At 43.3% G+C, this 27,888-nt stretch overlaps 1 protein-coding gene across 5 annotated transcripts in view; it reads left to right on the plus strand.

The window, feature by feature from the left end:
* Positions 1-2,874: 2,874 nt before the first annotated feature.
* The window catches only part of GATA6 (GATA binding protein 6), a 31,587-nt gene continuing 6,573 nt past the window's right edge, over positions 2,875-27,888 (plus strand). The window contains exons 1-6 of one of the 5 annotated variants that reach the window (XM_083359167.1): positions 2,875-3,078; positions 4,682-5,671; positions 17,332-17,498; positions 24,550-24,675; positions 26,154-26,241; positions 26,329-26,438. In XM_083359167.1, the coding sequence (XP_083215293.1) occupies positions 4,747-5,671; positions 17,332-17,498; positions 24,550-24,675; positions 26,154-26,241; positions 26,329-26,438 (1,416 nt within the window). In that variant the 5' untranslated portion in view covers positions 2,875-3,078; positions 4,682-4,746. Of the gene's footprint in view, positions 3,237-4,049; positions 4,259-4,351; positions 4,582-4,681; positions 5,672-17,331; positions 17,499-24,549; positions 24,676-26,153; positions 26,242-26,328; positions 26,439-27,888 lie in introns of those variants that run through there. The other 4 variants (XM_083359169.1, XM_083359170.1, XM_083359166.1 and 1 more) reach the window with 4 other exon arrangements.

Below are 27,888 nucleotides of genomic sequence, written 5' to 3' on the forward strand. Positions count from 1 at the left end.
ACAAATCAATGTGCTTAGCAATAGCCTTCAATTCTATGTATATGCCTGCTTTCACACACACCCCAAGTGGCATTATTACAAAGTCAGCTTATTGCCCCCAACAATCTGGGTCCTCATGTTACCTACCTCGGAAGGATGGAAGGCTGAGTCAACCTTGAGCCTGGTGGGATGTGAACCTGCACTAATTGCAGGCAGCTGGTGTTACTTAAGGAGGCATTAGCCCACTGCTCCACCAAGGCTCTTCTTTTTTACAAGCAGGGAAATGATATATATATATTTCGTGTGTGTGTGTGTGTGTGTGTATGAAATAGAAATGAACAATTTCCCAGCTTTTAAAAAACAATATTGCAATTAACACTCCATAACCTCCTGTGTTTCTCCCAGAAGTTAAAGCAGCTTACGTGGAAGGAACTCTTGGTTTTATGCAGATAACCCTGTGAGGTAGGCTAAAAGGAAGTGTGGCTTGCCCTAATCACCCAGTGAACTTCCAGGGCTGTAGATGGAGTTGAACCTTGACTCCCTGCCCAATGTTTCAGCAACCACTTCCGAGCTAGGGACAGGATGGCGCGCAGAGGAGGCTCTGGGGCTGTTAGATTTTGCCAGCTCCGGCTTCCATTTCTTATTTCTGGCTGCTCCTTGGCAGAGTCGCGTCTGGGCAGAGTCGCCATGGGGGGTGGTGGTGGGGGTGGTTGAGAGGAGAGACATCATTTTAAAATATTATACAGGTTTGGCATACGAATCCTTAATCCTCCAGCAGTTTCTAAAGTTTCTCTGTTTTTGTGGCGTTTTGTTTGGGCTCTAAGTTAAGAAAATGCGCCCGCTGTCTCCTGCTTATTTGGTTTTGTGCTAATGAAAGGTGTCGCCAGCCTTGGTTTCGAAAGCTTCTTTTTCTGAGTACAGTCGGAATGTGCTTTTTTGTCCGAAAGGCAAAAAAAGGTCCCTATGGCGCTTCCATCCATAAGGTTATTATTTAGACTTTGGGCGACTGGTTTTCAAAGGCAATCATTTCGTTTGGCGAAGCGGTAATGTAACAAATGCGCGCGTCCTTTAACCTTTCAATCAAGCTTTCCCCTGAAAGCAACAGTCCAGTTTTCGTAAGACATACCCCTTCTACTTCTAACCCTTTGTTTATTGCTGGTTGCTCGAAACAGACTCGGTACGAGAGCGAGCGAAGAGGGTGTTCGCTCACCTGGCGAGCCTCTCCCACTTCGTCTCTCGCTCAAAACTCGCGCTCGCCGAAATTCGGGTTTGCGGCGGGTCGGAAAACCCGCCGACCCTGGACACAAATGGGTCCCTTTCTGTACCAGCTCTGGAAAACAGACTTCCTCGATCGCCCCAGAGGGAAGAAGTTCTTTTAACTTTCAGTCACTTTCCTGACCAGCAGCTTATCACAGCGTTTCCCAACCTTAGGAACTTGAAGATGCGTGGACTTCAACTCCCAGAATTCCCCAGCCAGCATAGCTGGCTGGGGAATTCTGGGAGTTGAAGTCCACGCATCTTCAAGTTCCTAAGGTTGGGAAACGCTGGCTTATCAGTTTGGGTGCCGTTAAGATAAGAGGGGTAGGCAACGAGGGAGACACGCAGGCAAGGAACCAGAGGACTGAGGTGGTGACCGGAGCGGAATCCTTGCAGCTGCGATCCCTTCCGAAACGCACAAATCTGAACGGCCGTTCACCCTGGTAAACTTTCAAAAGAGGAGAGACTCCCATTTCCCTGGAAACGATCCCCCTTGCTCCCTTTTCTACCGCCTTTCGGGTATTAACGCCTGGGAATAATTGGAATTGTGTCCAAAAAGCCCCAAAAGGGAAGCGCGTGTGGGGGAGGATCGGTGGAACAAAACGTTTGCAAAAAAAAAAAAAGTCTTAACAAAAAGAAACGGGGAATTCTGTGTCTGACCCATCAACGGAGCAGACGAAACCTCATCTTTTCGCGTTATAAAAAAAAAAAACAACTCGCGCAGGGACAGGGTAATGAAAGCCATGAAATAAAACCCAAACATTTTTTTTAATTTTTTTATTTTAATTCCATTTATATCCCGCCCTTCTCCGAAGACTCAGGGCATGGATAGATAGATAGATAGATAGATAGATAGATAGATAGATAGATAGATAGATAGATAGATAGATAGATAGAGATAGAGATATATAATATATATATATATATATATATATATATATATATATATATATATATATATATATATATATATATATATATATATATATATATATATATATTATATAATATATATATGTGTGTGTGTGTGTGTGTTTTCTGACATATATATATATATGCCAAATGCTTGTTAACTATTTTTAGATTACCTTGCTAGGCCCCAAACATGGGACAAATCTTTATTTCCTGTGTCAGCCTAACCTGAAGGCCATCGACAGGCAGTAGTCACACCGGTGACAGCTCATATTTGTGTAAATTTTAAATTGCTAACAAAGAATATATATATATATATATATATATATATATATATATATATATATATATATATATATATATATATATATATATATATATATATATATATATATATATATATATATATATATATATATATATATATATATATATATATTAATAAAAAAAGAATGACCCACCCCAAAACGGGGGAGGGCATCTCCTTGCCGTCCCCTCTAGGTAAATTTGGCTCCAAGCGCCCTCCCTTTCCTGGCTTGGCGCGCACGCGTGGGTGGCTCCCCCCCCCCGTCCCTCCCCCGGGCCTGGGCATTGCCTCTCCTCCCAGGGCCGGGCTGGCCTTCCCGGGGAGGGCCCGACGCTGGGATTGGCATCCCCGCCGAGAGTCCGCCGGCGCCTGACACAGCGCGCCTCTCTCTCTCTCTCTCTCTCTCTCTCTCTCTCGAGCGCGCGCGGGTGTTTGTTTAGGGTCCCCTCGAGCCAATCAGGCTGGCCGGCCGCACTTTTCCGGCGCGGCTGTGGAAGGAGGCGCCTCGCTCGCTCGCTCGCTCGCTCCCTGTCAGGCGCCGCTCCGCTCCGCGCTCCGCCTTGGCAGCTCGCCGTCCGCCGCAGCCGCAGCCCAGAGGAGCCTCCGGAGCCGCGGCTCAAGAGGTGGGTGCCGCCGGGGCAGGAGGGCGCTCCTTGAGCCCGCGCTTGGCCGGCCGAGGTCGGACCGTCTTCTTCCCGGGGAGGGGGGAAAGGACGATCGCTTCCTCACTCCGCCGGGGCTCCTTATCTCCGCGGCCGGCCGCGCTCTTCTCTCGCCTCCGGTAGGGGTCGCGAGAGGCGCGGGGGGCCTCTGGCGGTGGAATTCGGGCGCAGGGCAAGGCGGGGAAGGAGGCGGAGGCGGCGGGGTGCAGCCCCGGCGGACGCGGGCCTTTGCCCAGGGGGGGGGCGACGCTCCTTTCCCCCTCCGGATCGCGGCGTGGATCGCGCTAGGAGAGGCGCCGCGTTTCAAAACGCGGGCGATCTCTCGGCGAGGTCTCCGGCTAGGGCTGGGCTTGGTCAGGCAAGGCAAGGCAGGGCAAGGCAGGGCGGCGGGGACGCGGAGAGGGGCTGGCGCTCTGTTGATTATGGACGGCTGCCATGTCTAAGGTGTGCCGGAGCGCGGCGGGGTTTGGAGCTGACCGGGTCAACCTGGGCAGCCTCGAGGGAAGGAAGGAGAGACAGAAGAAAACGTGGAACAGACTGGCACCCGGGGGGGGGGGCTCCCCCTTGAAGATCCCAGTTTTGGGAGGGTCGAACCAGCCCGGCTCGCTGATCTCTCCCTCTAAAGCTTGTGATCTCCTCCGCCCAAGAGCTTCGTCTCTACCTGGCCGTCGGGCTCTGCATTTCGGCCCCTCCGGCTACCCTGAAACGCCTTCCCCGCCTCCTTATTTGCCTTGCTAATTGTTTTCACCCTGGAACGAGATCCAGTGAGTCATTAGCTGAAACCGAAAAAAAAAAAAAGAGCACAGCCAGAGCGGGAAGGGCTGCGGGGCTTGTCCTACCGGAGGCGCTCCAAGGCCCAACGCCATCACTCCCCCCCCCACTCCACCCCACCCCTTTTGTCACTCATTCGCTCTGTAAGCTACGTCAAAGGAGGGAGTGCCTGTTCGGAGGCAGACTGAGGCCGTTCTGGGAAAATTCTTGATCCTGGAAGATCCAGAGGTGGGACAAAGCGAGGGCCGGCTCGAGATTTTAGTCTGGCTGAGGCGCCGCGTTTTCCTTGTCGATGGGGTCTTCGGGATTGTGCGCCAGAGTTGCTCCAAAAGAGTAGCTCGCCTCCGTTTTTACAGACGGGAAAACCAAGGTTGGGGAAAATGTTCGGGATGACCCAGGGGTATTGGCTTTGGACCGTTGTCTCTTTTAGAGGCACTAGCAAGACGGGGGCGCGGGGGGGGGGAAGGAGGCAGAAAAGGATCCAGCGATGCCCTTAAAGCAAGCTTGGGTGTGAGATTTCTGGCGGATTGAGGCAGCCCCCATCCATGTATGTGAATTCAAGCATAAGGGCGTCTGGGCGAAGGCCAAAGGGATCTTGCCCCCTCCAGCTGCCTAATTAGAGCGGTCCAGGAATTGTATACCGATCCTGTGAAAAGCGTTCCACACATGCCCAGAGAACCTGTTTGTGACCAGGTAGAAGGTTGGGCAAAGCGGGGGTGGGGGTAGGGGAATCGATGGAAAATGAGAATTGGCTAACTCGCCTTTCCTTTTCTCTCCTTCTCTCCCCTCGCAGAGGCTTGTCCTGACCAGTACGCGGAAGCCAACCTGCGAAAGGCTTGCTCAGCGCCGCAGGGCTGGATGGCCCTGGCCGAGGGCGGCTGGTGCCTGCTGAAGCGCTGCGGTCCTGACGACTCGCCCTGTCCGTTGGCACCCCGGGAAGTGCCGGGCCCTTCGCCGTCACCGTCCTCGTCCTCGGGCTGCTCCCCCGGCGGGGGCGGGGGCCCGTCCAGCCTCAGGAGCTTCAAGCAGGAGCCGGGAGGCGCTCTCTCCACCTCGCAGCCGATAGGCCTGGCCGAAGGCCGAGCCTTGCTGGGGCCTTTTGTGTCTCTGGCGGCGGCCGCGGCGCCCTCGAGCCTGCCCAGCTGGGAGGACTTGCTCCTTTTCGCGGACCTGGATCAGGCCAACAAACTGATCTGGTCAAGCCGCGCCTCGGCCAAGCTGAGCCCGGATCCCGCGCCGCCACCTCCGCCGCCGCCGCCAGCCGTCGAGGACATGTACCATCACCCGCACGCCCACCCTCACTCCCAGAGCCTTCAGGGCGGCACCTATGACGGAACGTCCTCGGGCAGCGGCGGAGGCGGCTTCATGCCTTCCACGGCCGGATCTCCCGTCTACGTGCCGACCACCCGCGTCGGGTCCATGCTGCCCTACCTCCAGAATCCCACGGGCGCGGGACAGGCCGGGGGACCGTCGGCTTGGCCCCCGCAGGGCGCCCCGGAAAGCCCGTCCTCTTCCTATGGCGGCAGCGGTGGGGGATGCGCCCATCCAGCCTCGGGCCGTTTCTCCTACCCAGCTGGCAGCCCCACGGCGTCCAACGGCGCCCCCCGGGAACCGGCCGCCTACAGCCCGCGCGAGCAGTTCCGGCCGCTGAACGGATCCTACTACAGCCCCTACGTGGGCGCCCAGTTCAGTCCGCCAGGCTGGGCCAGTCCCTTCGACAACTCCCTGCTGCATTGCCTGCCCGGCCGAGCCACCACCCTCGCCGTGAGGCCGTCCAGCGCAGGTAAGAACCCGGGCAGGCTGGGCTGGCGGGCTGTCGAGACGGGGCCCCAGAGAAAAGTCCTCCCTGGGCGAAGCTTTTCCGCAGAAGAACCTGGGTTTGCTGAGAATGACAAAAGCGGGTTTGTTTGCCAGTTAATGCAGGGACCCTCTGGTGGGCCCGGTGGTGGTTGATAGGCTTTATTTTACGATGCTGCTTTTCGGGATTCTGTTTGCCTTTTCGGTGTTGTATTGTTCCTATTTTACCACTGTTTCGATTATTATGAGCACGGCTGGATGAATGAGAGGCGTATGGCGTTGCAGAAAGCGTGGAGATATGTGAGCAAAATAATGTGAGTAAATGTGAGAATTTAGGCGGATTTAAAACTGCTCAGAGCATGGTGTAAATGAGCCACCGGTTTTCATTAAACACTTGGGCACCAGAAAAATTGATACAGTGTGATCTAATCTGAGTGGTTATCCATTGCTCTTTGGGTGAAAAAGGGTGGTGGGTTCAGCACAGCCACCAATGGAGTGGGGCCAGTATGAAGCACCGCAACCTGAAAGGGGTCCAAAGTTGGTGGCAATCAAATTGCATTCAACACTCACAGAAGAGACCCATAACTGAGAGTAGCTGGGAATGTTCACTTTTTTTTTTACTCATCTGGAGGCAGCTGTCAACCTTCCAGGGATTCAGGCATTCTGGCTTCAGAATCAGGTCCCCTTGCTTTTCTTGGTGACATTGGAAGCGGTTGCTGGCTCATGTCTTTGTGTCTCTTTATAGTAAGAGAAGGTTGAGGTCTGTATTTGAATCTCTTTTTATGGGCCTTGTATCTAGATTGTCAGAAGTGGGGATATGTGATTGGGATAAATTCCTTTCCTATCAGCAAAGCCATTGGGATGGCACCTATAGTGGAATGATATCTACAGAAAAGCAAAAATAGGTGGGAGGGGAACAATGTTTGAAATTCAGAAAGGCCACAAGTATTTGTGAGAGGGAGGAGATTTTTAAGAGTTTGCCTGTTGCCTCGGGTGTAGTTAGTCATAATAAAATATGTTTTGCATAATGCACTACAAATGATGTTTTAATGTCTGGTATGCATCCAGCCTCTGAGAGGTCCTGGAGGATGCAGGGTGCTTAATAGAATCCCACAAATCTCACTAGAGTTTTTCTCCCTTTTCTTCCCTTCACTGAAGTCCATAATCCAATAAACGGGAATGTGGAAAGTTTTTTGATAAGATTTATTGAAGTGAATGAAAAATATGTGAATGGAGGGGGCCTTTCGTGTCCCCAGCAAACACCCTCTCTATAGGTGGTGATCTGGGAATGGGCAAAGCAGGGAAAGAGTGACCCCCTCCAGCCCCATACATGGACCACAGACTTGAGACCTGATATTATCTTGGAGTGCCAACTTGACTTTCAGTGCAAAGAAACAGGATCAGTATAAGTTCAGAGGGAAGACCACATGATTTTCAGAATAAGTCCTAATGTTGGGGGGGGGGAGAAATATATTTGTGGAGACCAGCTCTGTAGTGAGCCTCAAACTTAGGGGAAAGAGGAACCAGAAATGCACAAGATCTTTTAAAACCAGACGGAGGAGCAAATTTAGGGGGATTCTCCCTTTATTTACCTCAGTGGAGCCAGCAGAGATAGCAAGGGGTGAGTCTGCTTTTCTTTCAGATGTGTGTTAGAAAAGACACTCCACCCCACCCCCAACAAAAGGGGAGGTGATTGCATAGGTTAGCCGATGCTTTGCTTATTTTCCCAGATAAGAAGCTGCCCATTAAATTTATTCAAAATGCCTTGGCATTCACTCTGAAGTCTTTCAGGGCCTGAACTCAGCATTAAGGCTATGTATGGTTCAATGTAAGTTGATTTGGAAGAAGCATTATGAGTCCTGTTGTCTGTGTGGAGGAAAAATATCCAAGGAGGCAATCTTACAATAAAGCTGCAAGTGATTTAGTAAAAATATACTTATTTCAGTTGAACTTACTGTCCCCCAAAAAACAGGTGGAAATCTGAAGAGCACACCTTTGGGAGGTTCACACGCGTTTGGGTATTTTGTGGTTGAACTGCGATGTGGGAATGCAGATGTCAGCTCAACATGTTGTGTAAAGCAGAACTTCCCATTGTGCCATACTGCACTGCAGTGTGTTCTGTTTGTCTGAGCAAAGCTTGTTATATGTGGCTAGCAACTGTGTTTTGCTAACACAGGCTTAGCCTGTTGTTGAAAATATTTTAATCATTCTAAGAATCTGCTAGGATATGTCCTTTTATTTTAAGATAGAGAACCCAGGAAATTAAATAGAATTGAATAATTTATGAGAGCAAGGTTTTTTTAAATCCCAGATGGGAGAAAACGAATAATCCTGAGTATCCCCAGATATTAGTTTTAGAACAATATGCAAATGAGAAGTAATAAAATTACTGGGGCACTTGGGTTTTTTTTTATCAGAGACAAATCTGTATTTTGATTTCTGCATCTGAAAACCTGAATACTACTGTATATCATTATTACTTTTCTTTTTCTATTGCCAACAGAGTAAATGATGGTACTAGGCTAAATGGAAAAGGAACCAGTTCAAGGTTAAGTGTCTCATGGTAATTTTCCTTCTGTTTATAAATAAAAAAAAGGAAATGGGATATAATTTCTTTCAGAAATTACAGGCTACAGCTTGTCACTCATTGATAATCAGTTATTTTAAATGGCGTGTTTAACAAGAGTTTAATTAAATCTACACACCTTGAGTATCTCTAGGCAGCCCCTGGACAGAGTGCTTTGTTCCAGCAATATAGATTTGAAAAAGCAAATCTTCCTATCCTACGTAATATAGAATTAGGTGCATTGCTGTATTTACTCCAGCCCCACCCCCTATATTTTACTGATTGACCTTCAGCATTCACTCCACCACCCTCTTTTCAAATGAGAAACTAACATGTTTGAGGGGGGAGTACAGCTTTGGAAAAATGATACATCCAGTGCATTTCACAGAATTTTAATGAGAGAGATAATTGTTAGCTGAATCCGGAATGAGGAGTCCAATCTTCAAATGCCACTTCCACACACACACCAGCTCGCATTTTTTTTTAAAAAAAAGGAGTTTGCATCCCATATAGCAATGATGGGCTTTCCAAGATTTCCAAACTATTGGATCTTCGATTCCTCCCAAGATTCCACGATGTTAAAATAACGTTAACCTTTGCGGTCGAACGCGACTTTCGGCTGCAGTAACACAGAAGCGAGTTCTTTTCGTTACTGGAGAAATTAAAGGAATTTCTTTCGAAGCCGAAAATCCCCACCGACTTCCTTGTCGAAATAGGTCGACCGCAACCAAGGTATTTTCCTCCCCCCCCCCACCGCCCTCTCGGGAAATACGTGGGGAAGAAAATACACATAGAAATATGAAAGAAAGAAAAGAAAAAGAAAGAAAGAAAGAAAGAGAAAGAACGAAAGAAAGAAAGAAAGAAAGGAAAGAAAGAAAGAAAGAAAGAAAGAAAGAAAGAACGAAAGAAAGAAAGAAAGAAAGAAAGAGAAAGAACGAAAGAACGAAAGAAAGAAAGAAAGAAAGAAAGAAAGAAAGAAAGAAAGAAAGAAAGAAAGAAAGGAAAAGGAAGAAAAGTTAACCAGAGTATATTTCTTCCCAGCCCTGCTGTCCCCCTCCCCCAGTTTCCGAGACGCCCCCCCCTCGCCCCCCCCCCCGCTAGCCAACAGATGGCTCCGGGCGCAGGAAGGGTCTGTCCAGCTCCGCAGCCGGCGCGAAGAAGCCGAGCTGTCCGCGGATCTGCCGACAGCCCGGCAAAGGTCGCCGCAGGGCGGTAGGCGCCGTCGAGGTGACCCAAAACGGGAGGGGGAAGAGGGGTGTTGTTAAGAGGATCGATGCCGACGCGGCGATGGGAAACGGCAAGATCAAGTCTCAGGCGCCGCGGTTTTCGTTGCCCTCCCTCTCGGCTGGAAGGCGGCTTCACACGAAGCGCTGCTGAGAACGACAGAAGCGGGTCTGGTTTGGGGAGACCACTCTCGTTACGGCCTAGAACTACTTCTCGCCCAAGCGGTGGGTAACTTCGCTCAAACCACGTTTATCTATCTGATGGTGGTTTAACGCGACATCGTCTCTCAGCCTAAGAGCGCGGGGGCATCTAAAAACAGAGGCCATTCCAGCTGCCAAGCCGCCATCCGTCTTGAGTCCGGACGGCCTTTTGGGTTTAGGGCAGGGGTCTTCAAACTTGGCCCTTTTATGACTTGTGGACTTCAATTCCCAGAATTCCTCAGCCAGCTTTGCTGGCTGAGGAATTCTGGGAGTTGAAGTCCACAAGTCATAAAAGGGCCAAGTTTGAAGACCCCTGGTTTAGGGGGTAATTTATTGAACCCGGAGTCCCCGTGCTGGTTCATACGTCTCGCTTTGGGAGGAAGCCCCGGGATGATACAAGGGCACCAACTCCCGAAGAAGCGGCTGGGGTCTTTTCGGGAGGCAGAGGGTCCCGCTTCCCTGGGCAGAACGTGGCGAAGTGCGTGCCCTTAACCTGGTTCTGTGCTAGGACTGCAACGGGGCATTTTCTGGGAAGGATCCTGTGCTTCCCTTCTCGCGACCGGGCTCAGCCTAAGCCTTCATAACCCCCTTTTGAAAATCCCAGATTTATTCTCACTTCTTCCCCGCGACCGTTTATGTCCATCTCGGCTCTTGGCGTGGGGGGATGGGCTCTTAATTAGTCCTTCCACAATTAGACGACGTGTCCCTAACAACAACAACAAAAAAAAAAAAACCCCTAAGGCTATTGTCGACTGGCTAAAGTTCAGTTGAGTGAACCGCCTGCTTTTTTAGCGGATTGATTGATTGAGTAAGCTTTTAAAACAAACATTGCTCTTTCTCAATGCCCAAGCCTGCTTTTTAGAAAAGGCTTTCAGGATGATTTCCAAAATAATTAACCACCAATAATTCTGCATGAAATGACAAGAGAAAACATTTTTTTTAAATAAATAAGGTACTCGACTCATACATTATCTTTGAAAATAGTTTACAACACAGGAGTCTGGTCACAGTTCCATTCTGTGTCCAAAAATGCTAGACCCTAGAAATATTTAGGATTTTTAAAATGCACCCCCCCCCATCTTCCAGAGTAGTTAGAAACATAGAAATATGGATGAAAGGATTCTGATTAAACATTTTACGGAGTCAGTTAAGATATGAAACAACTCCATTAGCTGAAAAGGTTTTTAAAAGCACTTATTTACTAAAGCACCCAGAATTTGTCTGAAATATCTGAAAAATAAATCTCTGTCTCAGGCAACAAACTTTTAAGAATCTAAACCGCAGCGTATCAGCTGGAGGGACTTGACTATGGATTTACTTTCTCTTGGGGCTGGCTGCCACATGTATTTTCTCAGCTGCTAAACTTTTGAATAAAAGTTTGGTGTTACTGAAAATTCTTGGGGAGGTTCAGTGCTCCCAGAGTGGCCAAGAACTTGAGTCTGTGGTTTGTTACTGTCACAGTGACATTTACTATTTATCTTTCACTCTTAACAGCTATAGGTCCTACACTGGACTGACATACAATACTTAGAAGTTTCAAGGTTTTGTTTCTTTCAGAAGTGTTTGTCACCTTCTCAGAGCATCTGACTAAGTCACTTGTTAACCCACAAGACCTCATTCATGGTATAATAAATAATTCTGGTATTTCCATACAAGGCTACAATTCCAAGGGTCAAGTAGTGAGATCTGAATAGAAGGCAGAGTTACATCTGTAGCTGGGATGGTATATGGCAAGGGTCATCTGAAGCCGAAGGGCCCTGGCTTCAAGTGAAATGAATTGTGGATGTAATTAGTGGTCTTAATCTACTGAATCTCTTTTCTGCTAATGAATGATCAAATCACAGTGGTCTTCTACAGGACAATGTTGTTGTGACAGTCCTTCGAAATCCTTCAGGGAATTATATGAAAATCAAGTAATGATAGATAGTAGTGATAAAATACCAGATATATTCTTTGCTGCAGACTCAGAGGGGATATTTAATGGAGATCATCAGTTGAAAAAAATTACTTTTTATTTGCCATGTAAGAGGCAAGCTTAGAACACGGGAAAATCCTGTAAAATAATAACAGCAATAATGACCCATTACCACATTAGATACTTTTCTTTAAAAATGTGTCCCAATAGTGCAGTTCTAAAAATGATTTAAGGTGTTTTAGTATGATTGGCTTTAACTAAATGCAGTTTTTCTAGAGTGTGACCCTTAGGCTCACTTGCTTCTGTATTAGGATCTGTGTTGATTTATTTAGATTAGGCATTTCACAGATTTGATTCTAAAGCCATCTATCAGCCAGGTGATTAAAGTCAACACTGCTGTACCCTACAGTGACCACAACCAAAATAATATCTGCAGATACTGACTTCAATTTACAGATGCTGAAAGAATAAACCAGGTATTTTTGACTACTTGGCTTGAATAATTCATAATAAATCATTTAAGGTACTCTCAAGAAATGGGATAAATTGAACATTGAAACCACTTACAAAATGGATTTTAACTAAAATACATATTATTTGATTAATCAAGTTATTGTGACGCTGTAATCAAAGACTCCGAGAAATCTTCAGAAAATAAAGAAGCTGCCCTGTAATTAAAACATTAATTATCCAAACATTTAAATATTAATTATCCCAAAGCCTGCAGAAATGGAATGGAGGCTCTTAGTCGGGTTTCCCTAAATTTCAAAAAGGCAGTTGTCCAGATCCTTCAGCTACTACAATGGACTATGGAAAATGTAGTTCACTCTGGAGATGTTCATTTTCAGAAAACTCGCACTAAAAATTATCGATAAATCATTGTTTTGTTTCTCTTTAAAAATGCCACCCGAAACAAAGATTGAATTTGTTTTAGGATAGCACACATTTGGTACTGGAATGCATGTGTATTAACCTGTAGCTGCGATTACACTCCCTTCAAAAGTCACTGATATTATTTTTAATGAGTAGTCAAGTTTTTTAAAGTGGGATCTGGAAAATTAACTCAGCAGCAATTAGCTTCCCTGTAAAGTTCTTTTCTTTTCTTTTTTTAATGGCGTTTTAGTGACAAGAGGTGGGAACTTAAATCCGATCAAAACGTAAAGTTGTCGGATGGCTGCGATGATCCCAAAGTGGAAATAATCGTTTCCTTGAAGAACTTTTATACAGTTCCGCAAATTGTCCCCTGGTCTCTAATGCCTCCATGCAGCCCAGAAGGAGTAGCGAGTCCTTGCCGCTGTGTCTGACCCGTCTCTAAAGGCCACCGCTTGGGGGCCACCGCTTGGGGCGGCGGAAGCGTCCTGGGGCTTCGGCTCCCTAGATCTGCGCTCAAAACGGGAAGAACCAAAAACTCTCCCCCTGGGCGCCTAACGTGCCAAGGAAGAGGGGCAGGACCAGCGCCCAGAGAGAGAAAGCGGGAGTTGGGGGGGAGGCTAAGAGGGGGTTGGTGCTGGCAGGCAAAGCTCTCTCAAGGCAAAGCTCCCGCCACGTTAGACCGACTCATTCCAAAGGTCTCTCTATGCCTTCTTTCGTGGCAAGGGAACCAGAAAAAGGAGGGAACGCCATCAACCAGGGTTTTTGTTTAATCCCATTTATATCCCGCCCTTCTCCGAAGACTCAGGGCGGCTTACAATCTAAAGCACAAATCAATGTGCTTAGCAATAGCCTTCATTCCATGTATATGCCTGCTTATTAGGGCTTTCGGGGGGGGGGGTGTCCCCAAGCGGCATTATTACAAAGTCAGCTTATTGCCCCCAACAATCTGGGTTTGCCAGGTTGTGGGAACGCAGCCCTTGATTCTCCCAAGGCTCAAGTCCTGGGCCGAACCCAAAGCTTCCTCTTCTCTCTCTCCTCCCCACGGGGGCTGTGGGGTAGTCTGGCCGCGCCCAGGCACTTGCCTAGGATGAAACAAACCCTTGGCTCCAGAGGTTGGGACAGGTCTCTTTCCGAGTAGGAAGAGAGCCTACTGAGGCAGAAAAGAAGCATATATGTGTGTGTGTGTGTGTGTGTGTGTGTGTGTGTGTTCCTTTTCAGCTCGATCCCAAAGATGTGTGCGGAAAAGATGGGGAAATCAATAAATCTTTGCTGTAAGAAATAAGGGCCACTGGGAAGTGCATCTGGGAACTCACTTTTTCTCACCTTTCTCCAAAATCACCTAAATAAACCGAGGTGCAGTCATTTTATTTGGGATTTATACCTTCTCCTCCACTCTTGCATGCGGTATCTACTTACCACATTTGAGTTGACTCAGTGTGGTTATGAGGTTGCAAATAAGCGGTTGCTTATTTGTGCTCCCTTCCCATTAATTGTGTGAAATGGCATCCCAGATTGGATCCTGTGTGAAATTTATTCCGCAAATGTAAGTAGACCATGATCACCAATCAATCTAAGCCATTTGGAAAGGAGCTGTAAGATTTCTTTCCCAAGAAATTAACTGGAACTTTTACTTGTGTCCAGGAGAGTCTAAGCTTTGCAGACCAGGCTTGCTGGGAAATGAGTCATAGATATTCCAGTCCTTCCTCTTGCAAGGTTTAATAGAGTTTGTTGGGCAAACCTTCCACCAGAGGCTACTGAATTTAAACTGAAACTCAAACCAGGTGTCTTCTGGAGCCTGAAGTCAATGGACCAGCTTCAGATCAACTGAAAAGGGGGAAGAAGCTCCAGTCTCTTCCCACTATCTTTCTCCATCAACGGGAGGTCGGGGTGGGGGGTGAATTACAGCATTTGACAAATCCAAAGACAGACGTTGGAAATGTCAGAAATTTTGGTTGGGGTCATCCTCGTGGTTCACCGGACTCTTGCTTGTTGTATCCACCCAGTTGCCTGGCGAGTTCTCATAGTCACTGGATTTAAAGCCAACACTTCACATTGCGCTGGAAGGGAGCTCCGCTGCGCTTTCAGCCTTCCTGCCAGCTAGGGGAGAACGGTCTGACCTCTACTGAGTGGCCAACCAAGGGTCCATGTCCAGCACAGAGTGGCGGTGGAGACTTGACTCTGCTTGAATTAAAAGACCCTTCCCCCACCTGGCAGCTCAGATCTCCCTAGGGCTGTGGGACCTAGTCCCAACCAAGATCCTTCTCCTGAGCGTGAGCCTCTTTATCTGTTGATAAAGAGGCGGTCTTGATTTATAGTATGAGATCAATGTCCCGGCTTGGCTTTTTGGGTTACCTTGAGGGCCGCCAATTGGGTGCATGGAAAATCAAAATCCAGCCACCGCCCTCCTACCTGGAGAGGAAACCCTGTTGGCCAGGCCAAGGTTTGGAGACCATCGACGGCTGCGGAGATTTTCCTTTTCCTCCTTGCTGCCCAGTCCTCCCCACTTGGTGAGCTCCGAGTCCTGGACCAAGGAAGCCCCAAACCTCGTGGAGGGTGCCGGCTTCCGCAGAGCTCCTAAATCTGGGCTGCAATAACCCAGACCGGGAGACGTTCGTCCAGCATCGCAGCCCGGATCTAGGAGCCCCTTGGCCGAAAGGGGGGGCGGGGCGGGAAACGATCGCCATCATCATCATCATCATCATCATCATCATTATTATTATTATTATTATTATTATTATTATTATTATTATTATTATTATTATTATTTTCTCCCGTTATAGCAAAGGGACTTTAGATCTGGACTTAAGGACCCTGAGCGGTGGGCCCGCCCCTCAGACAACCTCGGGCATTTCGGGAGGGTCAGGCAACCAAAGAGACCGATAACAGTCAAAGGCGCGTCAGCTGTTGCCTTCCCGGCTCCCGCTCAGATAAGAGAGCCCCCGTGTCTCAATCAGACCGCGGGGCAGAAAAAGAGCAGCCGGTCGGTCGGTCGGTCGGCTCACGGCAGAACCAGGCGGACCTTGGCAGGAGGCCCGTCGGAGCCCGCCGCGGCGTCGGCAGGCGGGATTTAAGAACCGCTGGGAGACGACCAGCCCAGGCGGCTTTCAGGGTAGACGGCCAGAGCTCCGCCCGCCCGGGCTGGAGAAGAAGAGAGAGCGCAGCCCCGCGAAGATCTCGGAGGCTCCGGGCCGGCGGGACTCGCCTCCTATTTCCTGGCGATAACGCCTGGCAGCGGAGGGAAAGCGGGGGAGGGGACTTCCTCCGTGGCCAAAGACAGCCCCCCCCCTCGAGCCCTCCTCCCCCAGGTCCCGATGACTCATCGGGTCCCTCCTCCGTTCCTGAAAACGGGGAGATAAAGCCGATAGTCCAGGCAGGGGAAGGGTCTTCTTCTGTCTGTAGCTGCCGGCCGTTTGGGTATGGGAAGCCCTAAGACAGGGGTCTTCAAACTTGGCCCTTTTATGACTTGTGGACTTCGACTCCTAGAATTCCTCAGCCAGCAATGCTGGCTGAGGAATTCTGGGAGTCGAAGTCCAACAAGTCATAAAAGGGCCAAGTTTGAAGACCCCTGCCCTAAGACTTCCATGCAGCATCAGGCTACGGAGACTGGAAAAGAAGGGAGTGATGTCAGGCGAACCCCCCAACAGCCAATAAAAGGCACTTTGGCAAGCTAAACAGACAGGGTCTGAAGTGAGAAATGGGGGCCCCTTTGATCAGAATACGATACCAGGCACAGTCACTGCTGATCCGCTCATCAGGGGCGCTCCAACACTGGAAGTTTTTAGGAAGAGATTGGACAACCATTTGTCTCAAACGGTATAGGGTTTCCTGCCTGAGCAGGAGGTTGGACTAGTCCAGGGGGTCTTGAAACGTGGCCCTTTTATGACTTGTGGACTTCAATTCCCAGAATTTTTCAGCTGCTGAGGAATTCTGGGATTTGAAGTCCACAAGTCATAAAAGGGCCAAGTTTGAAGACCCCTGGACTAGATGACCACCAAGTTCTCTTCCAACTCTGTTGTTCTGTTATTCCCTAGTGATTTGGAGCCAGATATGACTTTTCCACCAATTGAGGGCAGGGGAGAGAATCTGGATACCGAATTTGGGCTGCTGCATAGTTAAAGTTGGAGTGTGAGGCTGGGGCGTAATTATCTCATAGTTGCAAAGGTGGGAAGAAAAAAAAAGGAAGCTTCTCAGAATATCTCCATGGGGAATGAATAGAAGAGAGTCTGATAGGAGCTGGAGCAAGATTAGAATGGAATTCCTATCACATCAAGTCATGTCAAGGGTAGGGGGCGAAATAGGGCAACATTTTAATATTATTTCTGCTAGTCATATGTAATAAATTAATATGTGATCAAAATGACCAGGTTACAGAGTCTAATTAATTGCACCTTTGTGAACAAGGGCTAATAATAGGTTTATCCTACCTCTTATTTACTCAGAAATCTGTTCCACTACGTTCAACCTGGAAGCCTGTGTATGTTTAGCTGCAATTGCTTCTATTATGTAGGCTTGGTCCTAGGAAAACATGAATAAGGTTACCTCATGAAGGCCTCCTACTAGGGCTCCTACTTTGGAAACATAGCTGGGTGGTTGTCTCACCTCAGTTTGGTGACATGGGGATTTCCTACTGAAGAGGTTTTGTCTGTGATTGAAACAATTTGGGAGATAAAGGTAATATCTTCTATAAAGCAATGATGATGGAAGACTCCTCTTTGCATTTGGAGGGGGAGTTCTGATGAGGATATGTGTGTGTGTGTGTGTGTGTGTGTGTGTGTGGGAGGGGAGGTAAAATAGCTGAAGGGTGCTTCAACTGGGCCTCCCTCTTGACTTCCATGCTAATCCAGCCTTCCTGCCTGCCTTTGTTGTAGATCTCCTGGATGATCTGAATGAGAGCCGGGAATGTGTCAACTGTGGCTCCATCCAGACCCCCCTGTGGAGAAGAGATGGGACTGGCAACTATCTTTGCAACGCCTGTGGGTTGTATACCAAGATGAACGGCCTCAGTAGGCCCCTGATCAAACCTCAGAAGAGAGTGGTGAGTAGTAGTGTTGATGGTGCAGAGATAGAAGTATTATAGTTCTGTTTCCTCTCTAAAGTTGTATCCATAAATTGTCTATTAATAATATTAAAAAACAGTCCAGTGTGAACTCAGGAGCTGGCGTTACACAACCCATTTAATGTTATTACTGAATTAATTTTTTTTTTGCTTCCCATGACACTTTAAGCCACATCTAAAGTAAAATAAAATAGTTATTGTGCTGTGTGAATATAGCTACTGTGCCCTTAGATAAAACATTTATTTAATTTATACAATATAGCTGAGCATTTTAGACAAGGTGACCCCGGGTGTCGAACAATTATAAAATAGAAAAAGGGATTGCATTGTGAAGACAGCAATGTAATAAGAACTCAGCTCTATACCTATTTAAATTTAACCACTGAAATATAGTACTGAAATTGGTATTGAAATATAGAGTTAATGGTGTATTGAGGTTGCCTTTCTGCTTGATTTAGTAGACACAAATGCAATGTTGCAAATATTTAATACTGCAAATCCTTTTGCAAACAATGGGTGATCACGTTATTTATCTTTGGTTAACTGACCTCACTTGCATGATGCATCTGAGGAAGTAGCCTTTTTAGTGAAAACTGAACAGTATATGTGCAAGCATAATTTTCTGTGCTCTGATAAGGAGCACCAGGTGTGACTTTGATTCTAAAAACTATTATTTACTCTTGAGATTGTCCTCCTTTCAAAACTATATTGAAGCTTTTTAGAAATCAGTTTTGTTTTGTTTTTACATTTTAGGTGCAAGTTTTTTGTTAATCGAGAGCAAGCAAAAGGTCCTGATTGCGGTTGAGCTTAGCATATAGACTCGTTGCCTGCTTTGTTCTAGTAAAAGAGCATACAGATACTGTCCTCTTAACAAGTGTTCATTTGCAAACCATTGGGGCAAATACGCTCTGTTTTCTTTCGAAACCAAAACTGAAATGCTCACTCCTGTCCAAGTGAGCCTTGAGATTTTCAAGTCTGGGTTTAAAAGAATTTAAAGTATGTCAATGTACATAAGAATTAGAAACCACCAATTCTTTAGAACGAGACAATCTGCAAAACATAGTTCGAGCATTCCTGACTTTTTTTTATTGTAATGTCTTCTAAATTAATTGATGCAAGAAATGTGTAAACTGTTGTCATTCATGTTGAAGGGATTTAAAAAAGATTTAATTTTTAAGGAGATGTCTATTTATAGAGCCACAAGACTGGTCTGATCTTTCCTGTGTCAAAGGCAGATGACCAATCCCCAATGCTCCAATGGGAGTTTGAAAGAGCAAAGAAAAGATGCATCTCCATTGTCCTAGTTCTCCCCCAGGAATTCATTTTGCAGGAAGAGATGAATAGCATCAATAGACCAAAGAAACTTTATCTCCCGGTACATAATTCCCCATTTTTTTAATTCCAGTATTTCCTCCACTGCTTTCACTTCCCTTGCTTTTCTTATTGTTGTTATTATAATATTAACAACAATGTGAAATTACAGCTACCAGTTCTTTAGCTGGTGTTGGCCTTCATACCTATTAAGTTTTTCCTAATAACCTAGATGTGCAAATGGTGTAGTGTATGTGTGGATCCAAGTAGTGTGGCATTTTGTAAGTGACAGATAGAAATGTTGTCAATGTGCAGATTGACAAGATGTTTTGGTATGGCACCCACTGTGCCGATAACCACTTGAATCATCATAGCTGATGTATGCCATAATCTTTCAAACTTGGTTTTTTTTCCAGATGTTGACATTTTGTGTTACTTTGTGAAACTTTAACATTATCATCATCACCATTGAACAGGTTTGGGATATATGGCCAGTTACAATATCCTACTACTGGGTTACCATAGAATAATAATGGCAGCATAACAGAAGTTTTTATATATTGGTATTTTTGAAAAAAACATATTTTTGCAAAATGTATGCAGGACAACACTGAGAAGAAATAATAAAAAAATGTTGCTTTTTGAAACAGTAATTTGAAGATTTGCTGTTAAACAGTGTTTTTAAAATGAGCTGATACTTGTAGAATAATAGATGGCAATTACATCTATTTTCCTAAAATAAATATTAAAATACATGAAGCTCTAAACAAAGAGCTAACAATTTATCTCAAACTCTTTCAAGTTCACTTCAGTTTTTTTCAAGCTGCGAGCTATTACTGTGTTAACTTTGTTTAGTGTGTATGTTGTAATACAAATAATCAGCACTTTGTTTCCATTCTTATTTATCTAAGATGTGTCATCTCTGCCAATCTGTTGAAGGACAAACAAAAAACAAATTAGAAACAATGTATTTTTTTTTGAAAAAAATCACACTTTCCTTATGAGATTATTGTCTATACAATGAAGTGCCCTTAAACCAGAAGCTTTTCAAAGTTAATCACTGCCAGGATTTTGCAACTGGTTATCTTCCTAATTTCATTAAGTGCAGCATAATCTAATTAGAAGGAATGAAAGGGACTGAATGCTTTGTCTTTTTTTTTCTCTGATTCATTTGCCCTGCCTTGCATTGTACACCAATAGTATGGTGCTCCCTAAAACTTTGTCCATGCATTTCAAACAAGCAAACAAGAGGGATCAGGGGAGTATATTTCTCATATCTGAAAAATTATGTCCATGTTAACTTTTAAGAAGAGAAAAATGATATGCATTACCACGCTGTATTCCCATGGTAGTAATGTATTTTTTTATAAAAAAAATAGTTAACTAACAGTAGCAATAGTTTGAAAGGGATATATCATACCCAAGGTCAAGGGAAAATGTGCTCATTTAAATGGTTTTCTTGGAGTCTGGAAAATGAAATTCTGTTGAGTTTTTTCAAAATTGAGAATATAGTGATATTGTGACATTTACTGAGTGTAATCCAGCAAAAATTAGCCATACTGAGATCAGAAAAAATTCTCCCTATAGCAACTGCCATGTAAACATATATATTTATTTACTTGTTTAGTTCTTGTGGCTGTCCACTCCCCAGCTGACTGAATTAAGGGAGACTTCCACCCAAATCAGTCTATGAATTTGTACCTATAACTGTGAAGTCTGCTTATCTTACTTTCAACACAATTTGAAAATGCCTTTTGCTCTCTGATGTTCATTCTTAGCAGTTCCATTTAATGTACATCTGGGAGGAGGTTAAACATGGTCAGAGAATGAATTTATCTACAAAACTGTTTGCCATTTTTTAAAAATTAGAACACTGACCAGTTTGCTTCTAATAACCATGAATATCTAGCAATTCATATTTCTTTTTCCAAAAAATGGTATGCTTGTACAGTAGTATAGTATTAGAACAACATTTAATGGATGTGCTCACTCTATTTTTGTTATTTTAGTTGGATACATTTTATTGATCTGTGTAAAATAGAACAAGAGCATTTATCTATAATAGTAAATAATATAAATAACATCCTTAAATTAGAAGGCATAAATCGCCTTATTTTATTGAGTCATTGCAGCACATTTCTCATGTAGAGACATCCACGGAGTACAGGCAGAATTGCAGTCTGGCAGATTCCAGTGAATTTTTGTACAGAATAAAGAATACAGAATTACAGAGTTGGAAGTGACCTTGGAGGTCTTTTAGTCCAACCCCCCCATCCCACCTCTCCCCCCCCCCCCCCGCTCAGCACTGCTTGAGGAGAAGGAGTCTCCTCTCCCTTGGTTTATTTGACTCCAGGTATGGGATAAACACGTGCAGAGTGTTTTCTTAGCTAGTTATCAAACTGGCTTGCTTCTTTTGGGATCTTTTCCTATATCCCACTCTAGTCTACTACCTTTTTTAAATTATTTGTCACATTTATAAGGTTGCCTGACTCCAGGAAGGTTTTGTGTGGTGGGTGTTATTAACAACAGCAAGAAACAGTATAACAAAGGAAAGAATGATTGTGTATCCAGAAGTGAATTTTCAAACTAGCATGCAGAACCCTAGGAGAGATTAGGCTAGGATCAACTGCCCTAAGCCAAGGCTAAGAGTGCCCAGAGTTACTGGGCATATTACAGCATACCGAGTTACATCATATGAATGAATGAATGAATGAATGAATGAATGAATGAATGAATGAAATGACCATGATTTTAAAGCTATAGTAAGGACAGGGACACATGGACCTCAGTTCTAGTGAGTAGGGTGCTGTGACGGACAATTCTCCCTCTCACTTCCTGGGTGCCATCAGTTTAATCAGTGGGACCTGGGATATCCTCCTCTTCCAGTATTGACCAGCCCTGTCTCTGCTTACTTTTCTCAGCATCAGCCAAGGTGATCTGTCAAAACATACTTAAGTAGAGGTGTAACTTAACATTTTTAGATGTAGAGAGTGCATCCCTGATTACAATAGAAAAAGAATATTTTAGGATTGTATCCAAGGATATCTATTCACTGTGGTTGCTTCTGCAGCCCCTAGAACTGCATCAGAGAGATTGGTTATCTTCCATAGCAGACCTGATGTCATCTATAAAGAAAAATAAAACCAAGCAGTTCTTTGTATGAGTGAAAGTTAGCTGTTACAATTTTGTCTGTATTAATAATAAAAATAGTAGTGCCAGACTAGTTTTATTTTGTTTTTTCTATGCTGGTTAGATTAACAGAACCAGAATTTCAGAAATGTTTCTAGTAAGCCAATGGATCCTTTTGCAGAAAGATGTATGAGGCTGCCTAAGCTAAGTGATTTTTTTACTGTAATGCATTATTTTATAACCTTGAAGGAGGCAACTACAGCTTCCTGGAATGACATTTTCTGTGCTGTATTTATATGCTTGCTAAGCTCTACTCATACACTTTTAAAAAAAATAAATAACGCTGCAATTCTTTTGCAAAACAGCAGATTTATGATATAGCTGGAATTCCTTGTCTCTAGATCATTTGCTGCAAGAAATGTTATAACCCCATCCCCTTCACTTTATATGTTTAGGGGGACTCGTTCCTCTTTGGATATAAGCTCCACAATTGTAGAATTATTTCTGATGAAAAGTTGTCTCTTCTTGGCTTTCAAACACCACAGACAAAGTCTTAAATAACTTGTTTATAATGTAGGCCTTTTTTTGTTCTGTGTGAGTTTACTGATATTCTCCCTCTTATCCTCTAAAAGGCAAGCCCACTTCTGGAAAACATCTTGGAATGTGGCTTATTTTACAGAACTCTCACAGGCTAGAGGGAAGTGATTTATACATTCGGATGATCCCAAAACAATTCTGAGTTGGGGGGCAGACTTGGTACAATTTCCTGAAACCATCCTGGTTCAGAAGACTGCCTTTTTGACATGGCTTTTATTGCTTTTTATTTCTTATTTTGTGGAAATGGGAAGTGTTTGGTTTTTTAATAACCGGATCATATACTGCGGGAACTAGGAAGAACTGGAGAGCAGATGAATTAACATAAAATGATACAATAATATCATTTAATATGTGCATAATATGAGTTTTCAGTAACACAATACATTTCAAAATATTCTAGGGCTATTTAAATATAGTACAACATAGTTTATAAGAATGTTTCATTATATTTTTTCATTATAGTATATTTTTATTAAGCATTTTTAAGAAAAGATGTCAAAGAAAAAAAATTAAACACAAAATAGATAAACAGAAAAAACAACATATATTAGATTTAAAAATTCAGTATTTTAATGATTTGCTTTAAATAACTGGATGTACTATAATGTATTAGAAACTACAAACCATTGATAAAATCCAGATAATATATCAACAATAATCAATGCAATATACGGTAAATCATAAAATGAGATTCCCAATTACAGTAGTTTTTATTGGGTTCTTTATCCACTCTGAGTTTGGTTAGTTTCTTGCAGAAAATACCAAGAACCCAACAGTTTAACCCTGAGCCTCAGATAATCGCTTCAACTAATATCAAGCATGGGCATCATATTCTTTAGAAAGTTCTGTGTCAGATTCACTTTTGAAATACAGAGTTATTTTGGTCATCAAGGCATACAACTAGAGCTTAATTAATTAGCTATTTTTCTGCAGAAAGAACCATGTTGACTTTCCAATTAAAAAGTGTAGAATAATTTTGCAGCCATTACCATATACTAAGTTAAATCAATATACTTAGGTGAGAATGTAAAGTTTAGTAACATGTAATTTCAAAAAACAGTTGTTTGGAAAGGGAATTCAGCTTTAAATTTTTATTCTATTATGCATCATTTTCTAAAATTAAACAATCTTTAATTTCTTGTGTCCTGAGTCCTAGTTCACCAACAAATGATAAAAAGTCCCAAATTTTATGTTATGAGGTTATCTGTACAGTATATTCCCGCATGGTACTGCAGTTTTTTTAGAGCTATATTCTTTATTTGAAGATATCAAAATCATTAAGACATTTCTGTTTGTACAAGCTGGCCTAGCCTGATGGGGATTGCTGGGGTTGTTTTATCTTTGTCTTTTAATTTTTCTTGGGGTTTTTAGCGCTGTATTTCCATTGTTTTTAACTAGGGCAATTGTTTAATCTTTTTTTTAATGTTTGTATCTGCTATTTTATTCTGCCCTGTGAACCGCCCTGAGTCCTCAGGGAGAAGGGCGGTATATAAATGTTATTAAATTAAAAATTAAATTAAATTGTGGCCCATTCCAGAAGAGAAAAATCTGCAAGGATTTTATCCTTGGCTAATTACTAATCACCTCTAGTAGTCTATACAATTTATACCTTTTTTGGACTGTAAAGAATCTCAGTGGGAAAAGTTAACCCATGCTCAAGCTGAGGCCTTGTTTTTGTCCAGGGGAACAAAAAGCAATAAATGTAGTCTGAAATCACTCAGATAAGCTTTGGGACCAAATGCGTAAGCAGTGACCGAAGACACAACAGCCCCGAAGATGTGTTTCAAACTTTCAATGCTTCTATGCTATAGAGACCTTTATTCTTGAGAAATGTTGAGACTCTGTCTTTCCTTATCTACCTGTTATTTACTGGTGCCTCCTCTTCTTTTCACAGGGGCCTTTATAAATTTCTGCAGCTGCTTGTGGGGGAGGAAGGTCAAGTCACACATTGGGCCATTAATGTTTTCCCCTTCTCTTGTGTTTGCCTCTCTAGCCTTCTTCAAGGCGATTGGGCTTGTCCTGTGCGAACTGTCATACTACAACCACCACTCTTTGGCGCAGGAATGCAGAAGGAGAGCCTGTATGCAATGCTTGTGGCCTGTACATGAAGCTTCATGGGGTAAGCAGCAACTTCAGGAGCTCTTTCCATTTCATGTGCAGCTGATCCTCAAGGGAAAGGCTTGTTAAGGCCATATCCAACCCTGCTGGAGAAATCCCAGATGAACAAGAATGCTTTTCTTGCTTGTTTGTTTTATGTGTTTGCAGTTGCATCTAGAGCTAAAAAATACAGGGGAATATCAACAGAGAAATGGCATCCCTCTCTGTCACATCCTCTCATATAACGTTTCAGCACCGCTACACTGAATACAAAACAGAAGTAATTTTTCGTTGTTATTGCTGGGCCTCATATATTACAAATGATAAGAATAAAGGGAACTATTCTGCATTTTAAGGTATCCTTCAGTTAGAAACATTCTAATAATAAATAAGCTTCCTTATTAAATGCTACTGAATGAAAAATAGTAAAGGAGACTAGTTGAGAGGGACCACTTTTTAATTATATACAGACAAGAAAGCTTCAGGAGAGGAATGTCTGTTTTTATCCATGCACATATTGTTTATTTACACCAAGGAGCCCTGGTGGCACAGTGGTTAGAATGCAGTATTGCAGACAAACTCTGCCCACAGCCTGGAGTTCGATCCTAACGAGCTCAAGGTTGACTCAGCCTTCCATCCTTCCAAGGTCAGTAAAATGAGAACCTAGATTGTTGGGGGCAATATGCAAATAATACTCTATATTGTAAACTATCCAGAGAGTGCTGTTAAAGCTATTGGTTGATATATAAGTCTAGATGCTATTGCTATAAATCTACATCTAATAGGAAGGAAGGAAGGAAGGAAGGAAGGAAGGAAGGAAGGAAGGAAGGAAGGAAGGAAGGAAGGAAGGAAGGAAGGAAGGAAGGAAGCAAAATTCACAATGGAAAGGGCTAACTAGATGCTTAAAAGTTTTTTTAAAGGGTCTTCTTCAAAGCCTAAAAGTATGGTGAGCATCTTGCTAGTTTTCATGTGCAATTTCATGGGCTAATCTCTTCCTGAACCTGTGCTTTGAATGTTGTTTTTGTTCCCTTGGACAACAGGTGGAACTAGAATGTGCTTTCTGTAGTGTCATCCAGTGCTGAGGTTCTCTCCAGCATTGGAGGCAGAAGCAAGCTGATTGTTCTCTGACTGATGTAGAAGACCAAAGTGGTCTCTCTAGTTGCCCTGATTCTCTTCCTTGGCAGACAGGAGATTCAGTCTGGTGAAATACAGGACATTTTGCATGCTCAGAAAGTACTCCTGAAAGGAAGAAGAGTCAAAATGTTGAATGACGTACTAAATAATATATTTTATTTTTATACTTTAAAATAACCATAAAACAATTATCATTCGAAACATTGGGGAGAATAAACAGTAGTGGATCCCAGACTTCAGATCATTCTGCTGAATGTAATGGTGCAATTTCACTTATGGCAGAATGGGTCTAATGGAGACTGATAAATCTCCTAAGAGGAAATAATTTCTGAAATTTGATGTTTTATGTTTCTGCATTCTCATTAGGTGCCCCGACCTCTTGCTATGAAAAAAGAGGGAATTCAAACCAGGAAACGAAAGCCAAAGAATATAGCTAAGACAAAATCGTGCTCTGGTAAATATACTCAAAGAGTTTGAACAGGGACATAATTTTCTATGGTGCAGTTGTTCTAACACAGGGTTGTTATTATTATCTTTGCAGGTAACAATAACAATAATGCTGTTCCTATGACTCCAACTTCCACATCTTCTACAAACTCAGATGACTGTATAAAAAATGCTTCCCCAAGCACACAAACAACAGCCTCAGGGGTAAGTGATAAAATAACATCCATACTTACAAGTGGATTTCCATTGCTCATGTTATCTCCACTTTTATCTTATCTACTATTATAACAGTAATCTAAATAAACTGTTCCGTTTGTTAGCTGATACTGGAGTGGGAATTTCTCAGGAAATTGCCTATAAATGCAAACATAGTGTAAATCTAAAGTACTTTACAAACATCTTTATTAAAGGTTTGCTTTCAAACACGTATCTTATTTATACTATATTGGATTATATATTATATTGTATTGTATATTATGTATTATATTGTGTTGTATAATATATATTACATTGTACTAAGTTGTCTAGTAGACATTGGCTCTGATCCCAGGTGGGAAGATTCATAGGCTAAAATATTGTCCATGTACACAGTCTACATCCTTTCTTTAAGCTTTTATCAAGAATCATTTAAAGTCAGCAACCAAATTAAGAAGGGAATTCTCAAAAAAAATTACAAAACAATGTACAGTAATTGTAATCATATAACATCTCAGTCTCACTCATTCCTTCCAGAAATATACTTTTATTTCAACTAGACATTTTTTTACCATCTGGTACCATTCAAAGTTGGAGACAATTGCTCTTCCAATGCATTGTTCTAATACTGCCACCCCATAACACCTTCTTTTAGCTTAGTAGTAATATTATCAAAATATCTTTTTAGAAGATATTTTTTGAGGCAAAAGAAGCCACTATAAAACAATTTAACAAGATCCTATGAAAGTTACTGCTTTGTATTAAAAACAAAGCATTATTTTGCAGAACAAGCAACAGAATTTTCTGCAATGAGATTGTCTATCCAACTCCACATTAAAAGTACAAATCTGAATTACTTTTGTACATTAATTTCTACGGAGAAACTTATTTTTTTTAGATTCACCAAATGAAGAAAAATTAAAGTCAGGCTATTCAAATAGCTATATTTTAAGTCAAAATATAATACATGTCAGTATAATGAAAACTATTCTCTTAAGGTGACATTTAGTCTGTCCCAGATTTCTTTAATAATGAATAGGTGACAAATTTGTTTTACTTATTTAGTGACAATCTATCCATGACAACCCTCTCTTTTATTCCATGTACAGGAAAGTGATTATAGAATAAATTTAACAAATTTAACAAGAATCACATATTCCAACTTTACTCTCCCAAAAAACAAAAAAAAACCACACCATCTCCCACTAATAAACTGAATCAGCCCTTTTGGGATTAATTTAAACTTTTAGGACTATGTTATGGATGCTCTCACAAAATGACTGCCATGGAAAAACTTAACTTTTCACAAAATGGCTGCCGCACAAGGTTGTTATTGTGGGGAACATAGGAGAAGGAGGGAGTATTATGTTTAATTCCTTGAGTTACTTATAAAGTAATAAAAATGGGATCAAAATCTAATAAATAAATAAAAATTAGCCATGGCTTTACTTAGGCCCTA

The sequence above is a fragment of the Vipera ursinii genome, assembly GCF_947247035.1.
Source record: "Vipera ursinii genome assembly, chromosome: 3".
In the NCBI taxonomy this organism is placed as follows: domain Eukaryota; kingdom Metazoa; phylum Chordata; class Lepidosauria; order Squamata; family Viperidae; genus Vipera; species Vipera ursinii.